Source organism: Emys orbicularis, chromosome 18, assembly GCF_028017835.1.
Source record: "Emys orbicularis isolate rEmyOrb1 chromosome 18, rEmyOrb1.hap1, whole genome shotgun sequence".
Classification (NCBI taxonomy): Eukaryota; Metazoa; Chordata; order Testudines; family Emydidae; genus Emys; species Emys orbicularis.
The window spans coordinates 13,582,794-13,598,081 of NC_088700.1; the positions used below are offsets into that span (position 1 = coordinate 13,582,794).

The 15,288-nt window shown below is 48.0% G+C and overlaps 2 protein-coding genes across 3 annotated transcripts in view; one reads left to right on the plus strand and one right to left on the minus strand.

Annotated features, from left to right (window-relative positions):
- The first annotated feature begins 1,051 nt into the window (after window positions 1-1,051).
- BBLN (bublin coiled coil protein) lies at window positions 1,052-6,519 on the plus strand. Of its 2 annotated transcripts, none has more exons than XM_065418813.1 (2): window positions 1,052-1,139; window positions 5,303-6,519. In XM_065418813.1, exons 1-2 carry the CDS (start codon window positions 1,052-1,054, stop codon window positions 5,497-5,499), a joined length of 285 nt encoding a protein of 94 aa, XP_065274885.1. In that variant the 3' UTR covers window positions 5,500-6,519. The 2 variants fall into 2 exon arrangements, 1 of the variants encoding a protein (XP_065274885.1); XR_010562262.1 differs by lacking the exon at window positions 1,052-1,139 and adding an exon at window positions 3,259-4,475 and having other exon boundaries at window positions 5,303-5,386.
- Window positions 6,520-6,980: 461 nt separating this feature from the next.
- The window catches only part of CIZ1 (CDKN1A interacting zinc finger protein 1), a 29,866-nt gene continuing 21,558 nt past the window's right edge, over window positions 6,981-15,288 (minus strand). The window contains exons 11-16 of the mRNA XM_065418670.1: window positions 14,948-15,032; window positions 14,157-14,270; window positions 13,614-13,790; window positions 12,758-12,827; window positions 11,490-11,611; window positions 6,981-7,704 (exon numbers count right to left, since the gene is read on the minus strand). Coding sequence (XP_065274742.1) covers window positions 7,123-7,704; window positions 11,490-11,611; window positions 12,758-12,827; window positions 13,614-13,790; window positions 14,157-14,270; window positions 14,948-15,032 — 1,150 coding nt within the window. The 3' untranslated portion in view covers window positions 6,981-7,122. The remainder of the gene's footprint in view (window positions 7,705-11,489; window positions 11,612-12,757; window positions 12,828-13,613; window positions 13,791-14,156; window positions 14,271-14,947; window positions 15,033-15,288) is intronic.

The following is a 15,288-nucleotide window of genomic DNA, read 5'->3' on the forward strand; positions in this document are numbered from 1 at the left end:
TGTCACTGACTCAATGTGTGATTCTGGGCAATTTACTTAACCAGCCATCATCCTGTCTGACCATCTGTAAAATTACCTCACAGGAGCTAATAATGCATGTTTACAAAGCGCCTTAAGAGCTCCAGAAATAAAGGCTCTACACAGGTGAACATATCTCCTGAGAACATCCCATAAACATATGTCCTGAGAACAGTCTACAAAGAATAAATATACATTTAATAAACTGAGATAATTAGTATGGATAGAAAAAGGTTTAAGAGAAAACCACTGTAGAAGGGGATAGCAAAGCAAATCTATGTGAATAATTTATTCAACACATTTTCTGTTCCCAAATTGGTCTGTGAGTACCTGATAGATTAGTTCACTTTATTGATTGGAATTTATTTGCTGGATCATTTCTGTGAATAACTTCTGATCAGCAGATTTTTCTCGAGCAGCTGTCAGCCAAAATCAAGCTGTAGTGCTTGGTTTTGACGGGGACACACAGGCCTAAACTCTGACTGGATGATTGTGCCTCTTACAGCCAGCTTGGCCCTGAACCTTCATACTCCCAAGGTCACACTTGGTTTCTGCAGATACTCTCCTCAGTTCGCTGAATATGTTTTGCACCCATGTAAAATCCTGCCAGCAAACCCCTCTGCGATGACTGCAGAGAGTGAACACAAAGAGGGAGGAACATAAGAGCCCAGGGAGGTTGGGGGTGCGATCCCGCATCCCTGTAGGCAGACACCCCCCCGCAACTATAAAGTCTATTTGCTTGCTTGCCTGCCTCTCGCCCGCCCGCGCTGCTTGGGCAGCCCCTCTCTTCCCATAACTATAGACTTTACCCTAGAGCAGGGCGGGGCTAGGAAGGAGATGATCCACCCCCCAGGATCCCGGCTGAAGCTTGCGAATGGGTAGGTCAACCCAAGCCCCGCCCCTTTCCGGGTCAGGGGGCGGGACCTTCCGCCGCTTCCATCCGGGGAAGGGGCGGGGCTTTCCGGCGTCTCGGAGTCCGGCCGCGACCTGGGTCCTGTCTAGCAGCGGGACTCGGGAGGGGCGCGGCGGCGGCATGTCGGGGCCGAACGGGGAGCCGCACGTGCCTGCGGGAAACGTCGGGCGGGGCGAGGAGGGGGACGATGACGGCTTCGGGGAGACAGGTAAGAAAAGAGTGGACAAGAACCCGCGCAGCATCCCCCGCTCTGGGGTGAGTCCCGGCCCCACAGCCCGGCCCGCCTCCAGCTCTCAGCTCCCCCTACCCGGGGTGAGCCCGGCCCCCTCCTGCTCTCAGCATCCCCCGCTCTGGGGTGAGTCCCGGCCCCACAGCCCGGCCCGCCTCCAGCTCTCAGCTCCCCCTACCCGGGGTGAGCCCGGCCCCCTCCTGCTCTCAGCATCCCCCGCTCTGGGGTAAGTCCCGGCCCCCTCCAGCTCTCAGCTCCCCCTACCCGGGGTGAGCCCGGTCCCCTCCTGCTCTCAGCATCCCCCGCTCTGGGGTGAGTCCCGGACCCCACAGCCCGGACCCCTCCTGCTCTCAGCATCCCCCGCTCTGGGGTGAGTCCCGGACCCCACAGCCCGGACCCCTCCTGCTCTCAGCATCCCCCGCTCTGGGGTGAGTCCCGGACCCCACAGCCCGGACCCCTCCTGCTCTCAGCATCCCCCTACCTGGGGGTGAGTCCCGGCCCCTACAGCCCGGCCCCCTCCTGCTCTCAGCTCCCCCTACCTGGGGGTGAGTCCCGGCCCCTACAGCCCGGCCCCCTCCTGCTCTCAGCTCCCCCTACCTGGGGGTGAGCCCTGGACCCCACAGCCCCCCTCCTGCTCTCAGCTCCCCCTACCTGGGGGTGAGCCCTGGACCCCACTGCCCCCCTCCTGCTCTCAGCTCCCCCTACCTGGGGGTGAGCCCTGGACCCCACAGCCCCCCTTCTGCTCTCAGCAGCCCCCTACCTGGGGGTGAGTCCCGGACCCCACAGCCCCCCTCCTGCTGTCAGCAGCCCCCTCCCTGGGATGAGGCACGGACCCCTCCCTGTTCCTAGCACCCTCCATCTGGGGAGAGCCATGCCCCACACCAAACTCTCCCTGCTCCTAGCACCCAATTGCTTGGGGTGAGTCCCCCCCTTCCACAATCCCTTGCTCCAAGCATACCCCCTCTCTCTAGATAAACCACAGACCCCCCAGCAGGCTTGCTCCTAGCGCCCACACCCACCAACCGGTTAATGATGATCAGATACTCAACAGAACTAATATTAACAAGGGGGAAGGATTGCGAGCCGAAACAGGGAAATAACAGGTTAAAGACTATTGAGATGTATTCAAGTCAGCAGGACCTGATGAAATTCATACTAGGGTACTTAAGGAACTAGCTAAAGCAATATTCAAACCCTTCATAGAGCATAGGTGAGGTCCCAGAAGACTGGAGAAGGGCAAACATAGCACTTGTCTTTAAAAGGGGGAACAAAAGGGACCTGGGGAATTCTAGCCCAGTCAGTCCCACTTTAATAATTGGAAAGATCGTGGGGTATAAAGAATAGCCAGCATGGGCTTGTTAGGGACAAATCCTGCCAAACAAGTGAGGTTTTTACCCACAAAAGCTTATGCCCAAATAAATCTGTTAGTCTTTAAGGTGCCACCAGACTCCTTGCTACTTTTCTTTGGAAGGGAGGATCTGGTGGGGTCCTGCAGGGGTCAGTCTTGGGTCTGGTGATATTAAATATTTTCATTAATGACTTGGATAATGGAGAGTATGTTTATAAAATTTCCAGATGAACAACAAACTGGAAGGGGCTGCTAGCACTTTGGAGGACAGGATTGGAATTCAGAATGACCTTGACAAATGTGAGAATTGGTCTGAATTCAACAAGAAGAAATTCAATAGCAATAAATGGAAAGTACTTCACTTGAGAAAAAAAAATCAAATGCACGACTACAAAATGGGGAATAACTGACTGGGTGGTGGTACTGCTGAAAAGAATCTGGGGGTTATAGTGGATCACAAATTGAGTATGAATCAACAATGTGATGCAGCTGCAAAAAAGGCGGATATCATTCTGGGGTATATTAACAGGAATCCTATATAACACACCGGAAATAATTGTCCTGCTCTATTCTGCACTGGTCAGGCCTCAGCTGGAGTGCTGTGTCCAATTCTAGGCCCCACACTTCTGCAACAATGTGGACAAATTGGAGAGATTCCAGAGGAGAGCAACAAAAATGATGATAGCCTTAAAAAACCTGACCTATGAGGAAATCTTTTTTTTTTTTTTTTTTTTTTTTTTTTTTCAAACTGAGCACGTTTAGTCTTAAGAAAAGAAGGCTGAGGGGAGACATAAGTCTTCGAATATGTTAAGGGTTGATATAAAGAGAATGGTGATCAACTCTTCTCCTGTCCACTAAAGGAGGACAAGAAATAATGGGGCTTAATTTGCAGCAAGGGAAAATTAGGTTAACTATTAGGAAAAACTTCTGAACTATAAGTGTCGTTAAGATTTGGAATACGCTTCCCAGGGAGGTTGTGGAATCACCATTGTTGGACAAACACCTGTCAGGGACAGTTTAGATTTACTTGGTGCTGCCATAGTGCAGGAGGCTGGACCTGATGACTTCTCAAGGTCCCTTCCAGCCCGACATTTCTATGGTTCTATAAGACTAAACCATCCAACACCCTAGTTTGGTGCCTTTTAACAAAATCTAAGAGCACCTTTCCTGAAAATATCCTGGAGGATTTCTAGGACTAAAAAGGCCTTTCATCATACTGTTCTGGGAAGCGCCAGTACAACTAGTTACTAGCCAGGAAGGGAATATCATGTTTCAGACCTTCCTCTGGCTCCTGATGAAAAAGGGATGCTTAGCTAGTCTTCTATGACAATTCCTTTGGGAATTTGAGCTTTATGGACTATCACCTGCCTCAAGAGATCCTTTCTGCTGGGTCCATTTGAGCTGTCCATCCAATTTAGAACTAGATTCTGAAGATGTCAAGGGTGTTTCCTCTTGAAATCACTCAGATCCTTAGAAGCTGGTGATTCTTTTGTTACCAGGTATCTCTATAGTTGGCTTTGAATGGGAAGTCCTGAGATATGATGAGTTTTCTAAATAATCTATCGCGTCTCTTAGCCTGTCCCACAAAGCTCTCCCAGTTTGGAAGCAGGGACTGCACTGTTTTCTAACCCTGTGCATTCCAGTCTCGGGAAGTCACTTCACAACTTAATTTAGAATAATGTAGTATCAGAATTAAGGTATAGCATTAATCGCTTTCAGCTGTGGCATGTGCTATTCAAGGACTTCCCACACTGTCTTCTAAAAGATTTTGGGAGAACCAGTACTTGTGTTCAGGGTATTGTTAGCTGAAAACGGCTTCACTATCCGATCTTATTTCTTTCTCCCACATGCTCCTGATGTCTGAGTGCAAGCTGCAGAGAAGTCCCATTCAGACTGTGGTCTGTTATTCTAAACAATGCTGTTTGAGGACTGGTTGTTGATGCCCCTTGCTGTGTTCAGCGGAACAGGTCTAGCTATTTAAACATTAAAAATATTCTCTTTCCATGTAAACTCTGGTTGACCTTGTGTGTGAAGTGAAATCTGTGGCTCCTCCTGAGGCTTGAATTAGATCATGTTCTTCGTAGATGTACATGAGAACCACATTTTTTCTTTTACTCGGGGCTTGGTGTGAGTGCTTTTCCCCCCTCCCCCTGGGAAGAAGCAGCATCACAAGTAGGTTTGAATGGCCTGTTGGACCTGGTTTGTGCTGATTGTATGGCATGATACATACATAGATCCTGCAGGGTGGTTTACAATGAATCCTTGCTTCCTAATGCAGTGTTTTAAATGGTAAAGCAAGACCTATGTGGTCTCTGCACTACTGAGACCTGGGTGAACAACTTAAGAAATTAAGGGGATAAGTGCTGTTCATGGAAATCAGAATTGGTCCACATTCATCCCTCTGGTTACTTTTTCCCTTAGGACCTTACGAGATGTTCCTATTCAGCTCATTCAAAGGGGCTCCACTGCACTGCACCTTTTTTCCTCTACCCCTGCTCCCACATCAGCTGCTGTGATGTTCTGGAATTCTTTTTCCAGATTCTCATGTGCCAGGTCCTAGAGTGGCAGCTCTGGAGGTTACACTCTCTGTGCTAAGCTTCTCAACAGCACCCTCTCAAGGTGCCTGTATCCTGATTAGGCAAGGCCACCTCTAGGGAGGGTGAAGAGATTAATTCAGCTTTTATCTATTCAGCCCTCTTGCAGTGTGGATCCCTGTCTAGTGGAAGCTTCTTAGAATGAGTGGTGGTTGTACAAGAATTTAAATTCAGGATTTTTTTTGTTCTCCTTCCTTTAGAATATGCAGCAATAAACTCCATGCTGGACCAAATCAACTCCTGTTTGGATCACCTGGAGGAGAAGAATGACCATCTGCATGCCCGCTTGAAGGAGCTGCTGGAATCCAACCGTCAGACACGCCTGGAGTTCCAGCAGCAGCTGAGTGAAGAGCAGAACATGCAAGCTGATGTGCAGGGACCAAACACGGACATCTAGTTCCTGCTGTTTGCTGGACACAAACTGTCAAATAGTTTTTACTTCCAATGGGACCTCCACTGTCTGTGGTTTAATGTAAAACTTGACTAGAAACGGTACTTGCTGTTGTGCAGTCCCTCCAGTGGTTAAATGTTCTGCCCTTCTCTGTGTCTGTCTTGTTTTCTCTTTGTGACTGATGCTGCATCAGCAAATAGGTGGGTGAGGGGAGAGATGGGGAGTCGATATTTCCAGCTCCAGTTCTGAGCTGACAGTGACACCATTAGAAGTGGGTATGGGAAGCTTATGCTGCAAGTGTGGGCATTCATGTATAGGCCCCTTTTGCCACAATTCAACTACCAAGGAAAGTGGTGACTGTTGTCCTGAGGACTGTCTAGAACTCTACCTCACAGACTTGTCTCCCCCAGTAAACTGGGCTTCTAAGCCTTACAGTTCTGGAGATCCATAGCAAATGGTGGCTCCATTCTAGCCCCAGACTTGCTCTCAGTGTTAACTGTGGGGAGGGTAATAGGCTTCTTTTGGGGCTTAAATCATCTCGTTTCTTCAGCCCCCCTACAGTCTACACTTCAGTTAGGTTTACAAAAGTTGTGTGATGAGAAATGTTGGCTAAGGGACAGGACTCCAGTCCACACATTCCCCCTTCAAAGCAAATGTAATGTAAGCTACCATCATGCTCTACTTAATGGAGAGTAAAGAGCAGCTGAATAACTCCTTAAACCATTGCTAGAGCCTCAGCAGTGGCTTCTGAGAGGTATTACCATATAGCAGCCTAATCCGCTCCCCTTGTCATGTCACAGCCACATGGTGAGAGGGGGTAGGAGGATTGCCCAGCAATGCTGTCATGACAGAGTCCTTCCTGAATGTCTGGGAGATACAAACATGTTTGTAAGACTGCATGAGCACTGTAAGTCTGTGAAGCTGCTTTGATCGTGTCTGTGGCTGCTGCTAGCAGGGCCCAGCATTGTGAAGTGACTGTCATTTTGTACAGTTATAGTATTTATAAAGAAACTTTTAATAAACCAGCTTAAACTGAACGTCCTCCTAGAAGCATTTCAGAGGCAGCCTTGCTATAAGTGCTGAGAGATCAAATGACTGAGCTTCTTTCATGTTCTAGTCTAAAACTGGGTCCTGAGCAACCCTGTTGCCTAGTGCACTGGCTTGATTCCATGGGAAAACATTGTGAAAGTGCATAAATTGTGTTTGCTTAGGGCTGACTCATCTGCCAGCAGTAAAATTCTGCTCCCATCAGTCTCATGACCTGTGAAAGGGGAACCACCTTAGCACAGCAGGAAGTAGATGGCTAGTACAGTGAGAAGTCTTAGTGAGCACAGTCTTGCAGCAGGCTTTGCCAGTTCAAGCAGTGAGCCTAAGCTTTAGGAAGGTCAACTTCAGCAACCCTTTCAGGTTTAACAGTACGGTGCTTTGGCTATCCCATGGATCTCTATCACATCCCAGCTGTATAAATAACACCCAATGCCATCCCCTTAGACACGCTAAAGCCAGGCTTTTTTATTTTTAAAATAAAAACAGCAGTAAAGTGGAAGGTTTTTTGCTCTATTAAAAGACTCCGAAAATAAACATTTTCAGCAAATATTGTATGCAAAGGGCTCTCCCTTTAAAGCTGTTCTATCTGGGTTTGCGTCTGGCAGAGCGTCTACGCCCTGCTGGGGTTAGATTTGCTGCTTCTCCTTTGGCTGGAGAGCAGGTGTCTGCCTCTTTCTCTCTGATGCTTGCTGCCTCCTGTTCAGAATCCCCTTCGCTCATTGGGTACTGGGGTTTGTCTGGGCCATCACTTTCCTCTTCCTTACACATACTGTGTCCCAGCAACTCCCCTGTGGCACTGTCTTCATCTAGGAGCAGGCAATCTTCACTAGTGGTGGGGGACTTGCTACCCTCATCCTGACTTCCTTCCTCCTCTATGACTAGGGCTCCACATATATCAGTCTCACTGGTTGGGCTTTCACCCCTTCTCACAGAGGGGCCCAGCTCACTCTTATTCTCTAGAGACCTAGAGGTTTGTTCTTTTAATGCCAATAATTCTGGATCTTCCTCTCCCATGCCATGATGGGTATTCATTGTCTCAGCTTCATCCTCTGTCTTAGCAGGTGGCTGCAGCTGCTCATCCGATGACTGGAAGCCAGAGCCACGGGAGCACAAAGAGGCCTCCGCGTGTGCTGCTGTAGCTCGGTGCCTTGCTGCCTTGTATCTCTGTGCAAAGGAAAAATGTGTGAGCGATAACTGGCCTGAGACATTACAGGACAGTTTCAGCTGGTCCAGGAGAAACCTGCACAAAGACAGTAGCACGTGACAGACTGCAATGGCTGGCTTAATCTCCAAACAAAGCACAAGTCTACGGCTCTCTTGGGTGGGCTGCTGAGGGAAGGAGTTCAAGCAGGTACAGGTCTGCTCCTGGCAAAAAGTGATGGTATTAAGGTTTTATTCCCTCTTGCATTTGCTAATGCGGAGGGATTAGGTAGAATGAGGCTGGGAATACAGAGCTAGAACCAGACTTTGATAGCTGTTAATCTTGATCGGAGATGATAGAGCAATAGCCCGGTTGAGTAAGTGAAATCAAGAAAACTCATCTCAACTACTGACTGAATTAGCTTTGGGGGTGGGCAGGAGGCAGGTAGTCTCACCCTCCAGATACACAAGACTATTGGTTGTTTGCACTCCTTACAGGCATCTTAAAGGGGAATAACCAGATTAACACAAATTTTGCTGCAGCTAAACACAATGAAATGACAATGTTTCCTTCTGCACTTTGCTCATCTAAGCAATGCAATCAGACTGTCTGCTCATTCACTTTCCGCTTCTTTTGCAAGAGCTCCAAGGTGTGTGTGTGTGTGGGGGGGAGAGGAAGTCTTCAGTAAAATCACATTTAAGGGGATGTTTCTAGGAGAGGATTTTAAGCAGTAAGTGTCCCCACTTGCAAGAGTGCTCCGACATTCACTAGATAGTGAATATAGGCCCTATGTCAGCATTGTCAGCAAGATGACTTATTTGACGGGTTCCTAAACTGAGACCTCCAGGGAGAGATCAGCAAGGTGGTTAAAACTGACACGGCAACTTCAGAAAAATAGTACACAAGAGCCATGTGGGGCCAAGCTACAGAAGTATAACCATGGGATCCTAAGCCACAAAGGGATTTTCTCCAGCGTGTTAGTCAGTCTGGAGGCCTTTACTTAGAGAGGTGGTGATAGAGACTTCTAGAAAGACTGCGGCACCAAGTAACCAGCATGGGGCTCCTCTTCCACAGAAATATGAAAGCGATTGGTGATGCTAAACTTAAGCCCTGGAACAAGGGGCTTGTACTGAACCCAACAGTTTAACTGGACTATTCTATTCAGGTTCTTTTACTGTATCCGCATGCTATCTGAGCGGCACTATGGTACTTGGCCACTGAAGGGGCTGGATTATTAGCCATTTGGTACTGAGGACAAAAGGTAAGTCCTCCCTGTGATTTTTCCTGGCTTCTAGAGCGTAAGTACAACTCTTATCACTCTTCAAATAGAGCTCTATGCAGCTCCTGCTTTTGGTAGCACAGAAGAGAAGCAGCAGGAGGCTCAGTAAGTCCTAATCTTTTAAGTTAGCCGGTCCAAGAGTTTGTGCCTGCTCACGCTCCTGGTGCCTGAGGAAGAGAGCCCATTCTGTATGGGGAGAAACAGGTAAAAGGCCAAGTTGTCTCCACTGGGTAGACAGACACTTAAGTGAAAAATGTTTAGTTGCATTGAACAGCCAGAAATATCTCATGCACTCAAAGCGAACTGAATACATGATCAGCACCCCGCTGCTGCCAGCCTGATGGTGCTTTTGTCTACCCCACAAAGCAGCCTGAGTTTAATTTTTAATTGATTAAGTTAAAGCGTCCACAGAGAGGTTTGCACTACTTTGTCTGTTCCAAATTGATTTAAGCTAAACCAGAATACAGCAGTTTAAACCAGCTAAGTGTCCACTAAGCATTACATACTGGTGTAACTAAATCAGTTTAAAAGTCATCTTAAACTGGGACAACTCTTGTTGACTAAGTGCAAGGTAGCTGTTTCCAGATTGGTGCCTCAGATGCAAGCAGTTTGCTGCTAAGAAGCTTCCAGTGTGGAATTCTGGCCAGAAGTGCTGTTCACCCCACTTGAAAGAAACTAGAAGGCATTTAATGCAAAGACCATGACAGTCCTTAGACCTCTAACCAGCAGTATGAACAGTTCAGGGAGTAACTACTTCCAGCTGAGATCACAAGACTCAAAAGGGCAGTGGCTAGTTATAAATGGAGACTAGCCTTAAATATTTGTAGAAGGCCAACTCCTCCAAGTCACACCCACATACACCTGGAGTCAGCTACTTCCAACCACTTCATAAAAGATCAATGAATTAACCCTCATGGTAGCCCTTGAGGCCATTCTCACTATTTTAGAGATAGGAATGGAGAAGCTAAGTGACCTCCCTAAAGTAACACAGCAACTCACTGCCAGAAGAGAGGAAATCTGACTTAGTCCCCTAACTACTAGACAACACTTCCTTCCTGGTACCCCAATGGGTGGAAACAGGAGCATCTCCCCGGGTTCTAAGGATGGAGGGGAGGAACGCTCACTGCTGCTATGCTAACTCATTTTTAACAAGCGGGAAGAGGGAATGTAACTACATCGATCTGAATAACTTACTGAAGCAAAACATGGACAAGCGGGACTGGTTCTTTCATTCCGGAAGTGATCTGTACAGGGAATGGGTGACCCAGAGGAACAGCTGCAGCTTCACCTGCTGCAAAGATTTTAAGAACTGCCAGCACACGTGGGACACTTGTTTCCCCCAGCTCTTGGTAAAGGTAACGGATAGAAAGGGGACTGTTAACTCCTTTGCCAGGCTAGTGAAAGGTTAACCTGTCTGAAAACTAGCAGAAAAGCTCCACGGGACACACCATGAAGAAACTATGAATACACAGGAGGAGAAATGGGATATTTTTGCTGAAGCAGGCCTTGGCCCGAACCAGCAGAGGAAATGCAAATTGGAATTACCCCTTATCCCAGGAGTCAGGGAATGCCACTTCCATACAGAAGACTCAGGCAATGGTCACTGAAGGGGGAAGGAAAAGCACTACAGTGCCTCAAGAGCAGCCTGATGGGCACAGGTCACAAATCTGATTACTGCCCTTCCTGATATTCAAGCACAGAGAGGAGGTGGCAAACTCAGGTCCAGGCATCAAAATTTGCGAGAGGCAGTGGATGAGTTTACAGCTGAAAGCAAGGGCCATTCTTGTATCTTCTTTGTGTGGACTAGATACAGCAGAGGAACAGCATTAACTGGCTGAACTCTGTGCCAGGGAAGAGCCTCCACACAAGCTACCAGAAACTCCCTGCTGCTGCCTAGTCCCTGCTGACCGACGAAACTCTCAGCAGCTTACGGATTGGAGTTCTCCATCTTCTAAAACTGGCCTGGAATTTCATTTCTACCATTTTAAAGATGAGTTTCCAACTACCTGTCCCCTGTATAGATGTTACCTATATGTAATTTGAGTGTCCGGGCCTATTTCCAGCATTACGGACACTAAAACGTCACCTAGACAGATGCGTATCGTTTCCTGCTCTCTTTAAAAGGAGCAGCCTCTTCTTGTCTAGTCTCCCACCAGCTTCACCCATTTGTACTCACTAAGGGACCAGGAAAGTCCCAGGCTGAATCAGGGATTCCATTTCAGAGGTTCAGTGAATAGATCCAACATTTGCTGGGGAGATGGAGGATTTCCAGCTGAGAGTGGGCAATGGCAGACATTAGCAGTAGTTAGGAAGCAGGAGCAGAACGGTGTCTGATCTACAAGGGGAGTTGAAGACAAGCAGAGAGCATACCAGATGAAAGCTGTGGCATGACGGACATTGTGATGGACACTGAGGACAATGGGAAGGTGCTGAAGACAGACAACTCAAAGAGAGGAGGTGCAGAGGGAATAGAGAAGACACACACAGAGTGACAAATGCCAGGCCATGCAATTGCCAAAGGGGTCTAACCTGAAAGTTCTCAAAATGCATCAGGGACTTGCAGTGTGTGACCCGGGCAGCGGAGTCACTATGGTAGAATTTGTGACACAGCCTGCAGAGGTAACCTGCGACGGGGACCAGAAAATCCAGGCCTGCAAAATGGGAGGGGAATGGAAATCACAGATCACATTGAACGGAACTCCAAAACAATAAGAATGTTAAAGGGGAAATTAAAAAGAGTTTTGCTTCTGTTAATTGTGGATTTTCAAGATCACTTGCTGAATATCTCATTTTACCACAGTACAGCTGTGGGCTGATATTCAGAGAGATTGGGTTGCCAAAGAAAAGAAACTACACAGCATAAAAAAATACAATGGAAAACTACAGAGACCATATGACCAGCAGTAATGGGCTCAATCCAAGCAGAAGACAGCAGGCACATGAGAGAAACATGAAAAGAACATTCACAGCATTAATCATTATTCCGTCTGCCACATGATCGTGGAAGGTTACAGCAATGTGGAAAACTGGAGTAAACAGAGCTCTCCCTGTGCACAGAGCAACTTCTGCTGGTGCATATGCCCAAGCCCTCCCCACAATGCGTAACTGTCTGGGAAAGGTTTTAGAAACCAAAATCTGAGCGGCTTACAGAGATTAGAGTGGTGGCTAGAGAGAGCACAAAAGAATGTTCTGGAGGCAGCGCTGCACCCGAGCTCAGCAGCTTGTCTGTTCTGATCAGATACTAGTCTAAAGCGTTAGTTCCAAAGAATACAGAAGAGAGGCATGCCGTTCAACCTCCTTTGTGACGTCACCGTGTGCTGACCTGGCTCTTCAATGCAGGACAGAAGCATCTCTACTGAGGCTTCAGTTCCAGGGAGTGTTCTGAATGGGGCACTTGAGCTCCTCTTTGGGGCATCCCTGATCTAGTAACTCTGCTTTCTACATGGCTTGTTCAGCACGTCACCCTTTTGCACTGGCTCCTTCCCCATTCCACAGTTGTTCGGTCCTCCTGGATGAGATCAAGGGTTCTCAGCCCCACCTCTTGAAGGGCAAGAGGCACCTGCCAAACCCATTTACAGCTCTGACGAACAGCACATGCCTTACGCTTACAACTCAGCAGATCAAACTTCATCCCTTCTCCAGAATCCGCTAACCTTCACTGGTCTGACATGGACGCTGGAGAGAGTTCTGCTTACTGCTGGCACCATGCTCTTGTACTGAGGCACCCCCCCCATACAATGGCAGCCCCTGGCCCCAGAAGGCACTCTTGGGCACACTGCTTGTCCGGGTTTGCTTACCATAGGGAGTATCTGGACAGTATGTCTCATTTCCTTCACAGTCCTCCGGAGACTTTTCCTTCAGCCCAACCTGAACGAGATATCAAGAGACCATGTCAGTGCATGAAGTCCCCAGCCTGCAAGGACTGTCTACTGGGGCAGCATCCGTTGCTCAGCTCCCCTCATGGGCCTTTAACCCTTTCCAACGAGCCTGGGGGCAAAGCTGAGGTCCAACATGGCAGGAAGGGGCTTTTGTTTCCTATTATCCCCTTCCTACTGTAAAATACACCCCTTAATTGTGTTACCATTCGGTATTCAATCCATGCTGCACAGGTTACATTAACAGCATAGTGTATGGGACAGATTAAATCCAGATACAAAGACCAACTATCAGGAGAAAATTTCATTAGCAGGGTTAAAACACACCACTTGTTATTTAAGGCCTGAGCTACCTCAACTGTGTCCTTCCCACTGTTAGTTGTTCTCGAAGCAGAGAGCTATTTCATCTGGAGAACACTTGCCAAGATGTATCCATTTGTGGGGTCCAGTTAGGAACAGGAGCAAAGCTGCTAATGGGTCAGCTACAGCAGAATGGTTGAGAGTGAAGTCTAAACTGTTTTGCCTCCCTTGTCAGGGTAGCCAGGATACCTTCTTGCACACGCAAGGGTTCCCTTGTATCACTTACGAAAATCAAAGATCCTCCCACTCTTTGCCAAAAAGCAAAATCAGATCTCAAAGATAGTTGCCCTGTGGTCTGGGAATGGAGTAGATAAGTCTGCAGAATGCCCGGAGCTCAACTGGTCCTGACGGACAGCCATTAGGATCCAACGCAGATGCTCACATAATACAGCCTTCCATTTCGGTTATCACTGTGTACCTGCTTGGTGACAGGATCTTCGTTCTCTGTCTGCACCACCTCAGAACCTTCCTCTTCACCAATTCCTTCCTCCTCCTCCTCCTCCTCCTCGTCATCTTCAAAACAGCCAACAGCATCAACTGTGATTAGCTCCTCTGAGTCTTCTGGCCCACCTAGCTCCTTCTCGCCCAGCCTCACCTGCCAGACACAGAGAGGGAAGATCAGACCAGACTAGATTGCTAACTTCAGACACTCACATAATGTCTCTCTTGTTGACTGGATAGGACTCCCGGTGGAGTCTGGGACTGCCGCATTCTGGGATGAGCAGATGGCACTGCTAGAAAGCAAGAAGGCTATCATGCTCCCAGTCACACATACAGTGCTCAATTATCAGTCTGCTCCTTCAAGTAGTATTGGAATGCAGTCAGGGAGGAGAGGAACCACTCGATGCATCTCTTCACTGGTTTGAGACAAGTAGGACATATGCATATTCCTCCCACACATACCAAGCATAGCCACTTCTGTAACACAGCAGTGTTTCCCCCCCAATCCAGTTCACATTACCTCCTTGGCCTTCTGCTTATGCTCAGGGGACTTCATGTGCTCTACAAACTTGCGAGGGGTCTTGAAGTGGCGGCTGCAGACAGTGCAAAAGGGACGGAGAGAGCGTTTGGCCAGCTGAGCAAAGAGGGATGAGAAGATCTGATTGGTTAAGACAGGCACTACTTTGTTTCAATTCAGCTGAATTTAAACAACTTCTTTCTCAAAATCATGACTGTGAATCTAGAACAGTCAGGCCACCTTCTTACAGCAGGAGAGGGGGCGTCCTGGCATACATGCGTCCACATGCCCAAGAGGTGGCAAATGTGTGGGGAGAGCAATGCAGAAAGGCTCTGGTTGCTCATGGTCTTGAAAGATCTCATGGCACTTGTCATACGAGATGGGGTAGTTAACACTAGTGTCCTGACCAGATTCCAGCTTGGGTAATTACAGACTGCCTACCTAAATTTCCCCATGCAGTTGAAAATGATCAAGGAAAGAGCCATGCTGCTATCATACCTCTGGATAGACAGAGTTTAATAATAAGCAGGGCCTGTAGTAGTAATAATTGGAAAACAAACACGTGCTGCTAGTCAGTGCCAATTCGCTCAGCAAGACACGCAGGAGTTCCACCAGCACCAGTGTGCAGGAGCCCAAGAGAACAAGATGCATAAAGAGATCTGTCTAGAAATATCCTCATCACCACAGTGCAATGGCCCAGTGTATTCCCTCCAGCTCACTCCCCTGCCTCTAAGGATAAGTGAATGTCTTTTATCACTCGACCCCCTTTGTAAATCAGGGCAGTAATTTGTTACCTTATGTTCCTGAGTCCTTCGATGTTTGATTAGATCCCCTGTAAAGTGTATCTGGCAGGTGTTACACCATCGCTGCTGGGTCTCTCTGTGGTGAGAAGAATGGCTCAGTAAGAGACTCCCTTGTGTTCCCAGGGAACACTGCTTTTGCAGTTCTGCGCGGTCGCAGCACCTACTGTGCTTTTCCCTCCATAGACTGTTTCAGTTCCTATCTCCCCCACCTTTAGCTGGTTTGGCTTCACTCAGTCTATAAAAAAGCACGCATCACAACAGTCCATAGGCTGATGAACTGCATTAAAAACTACAGTGTGACAAAGACAGTATAGCTACGCTATAGGAAGCCG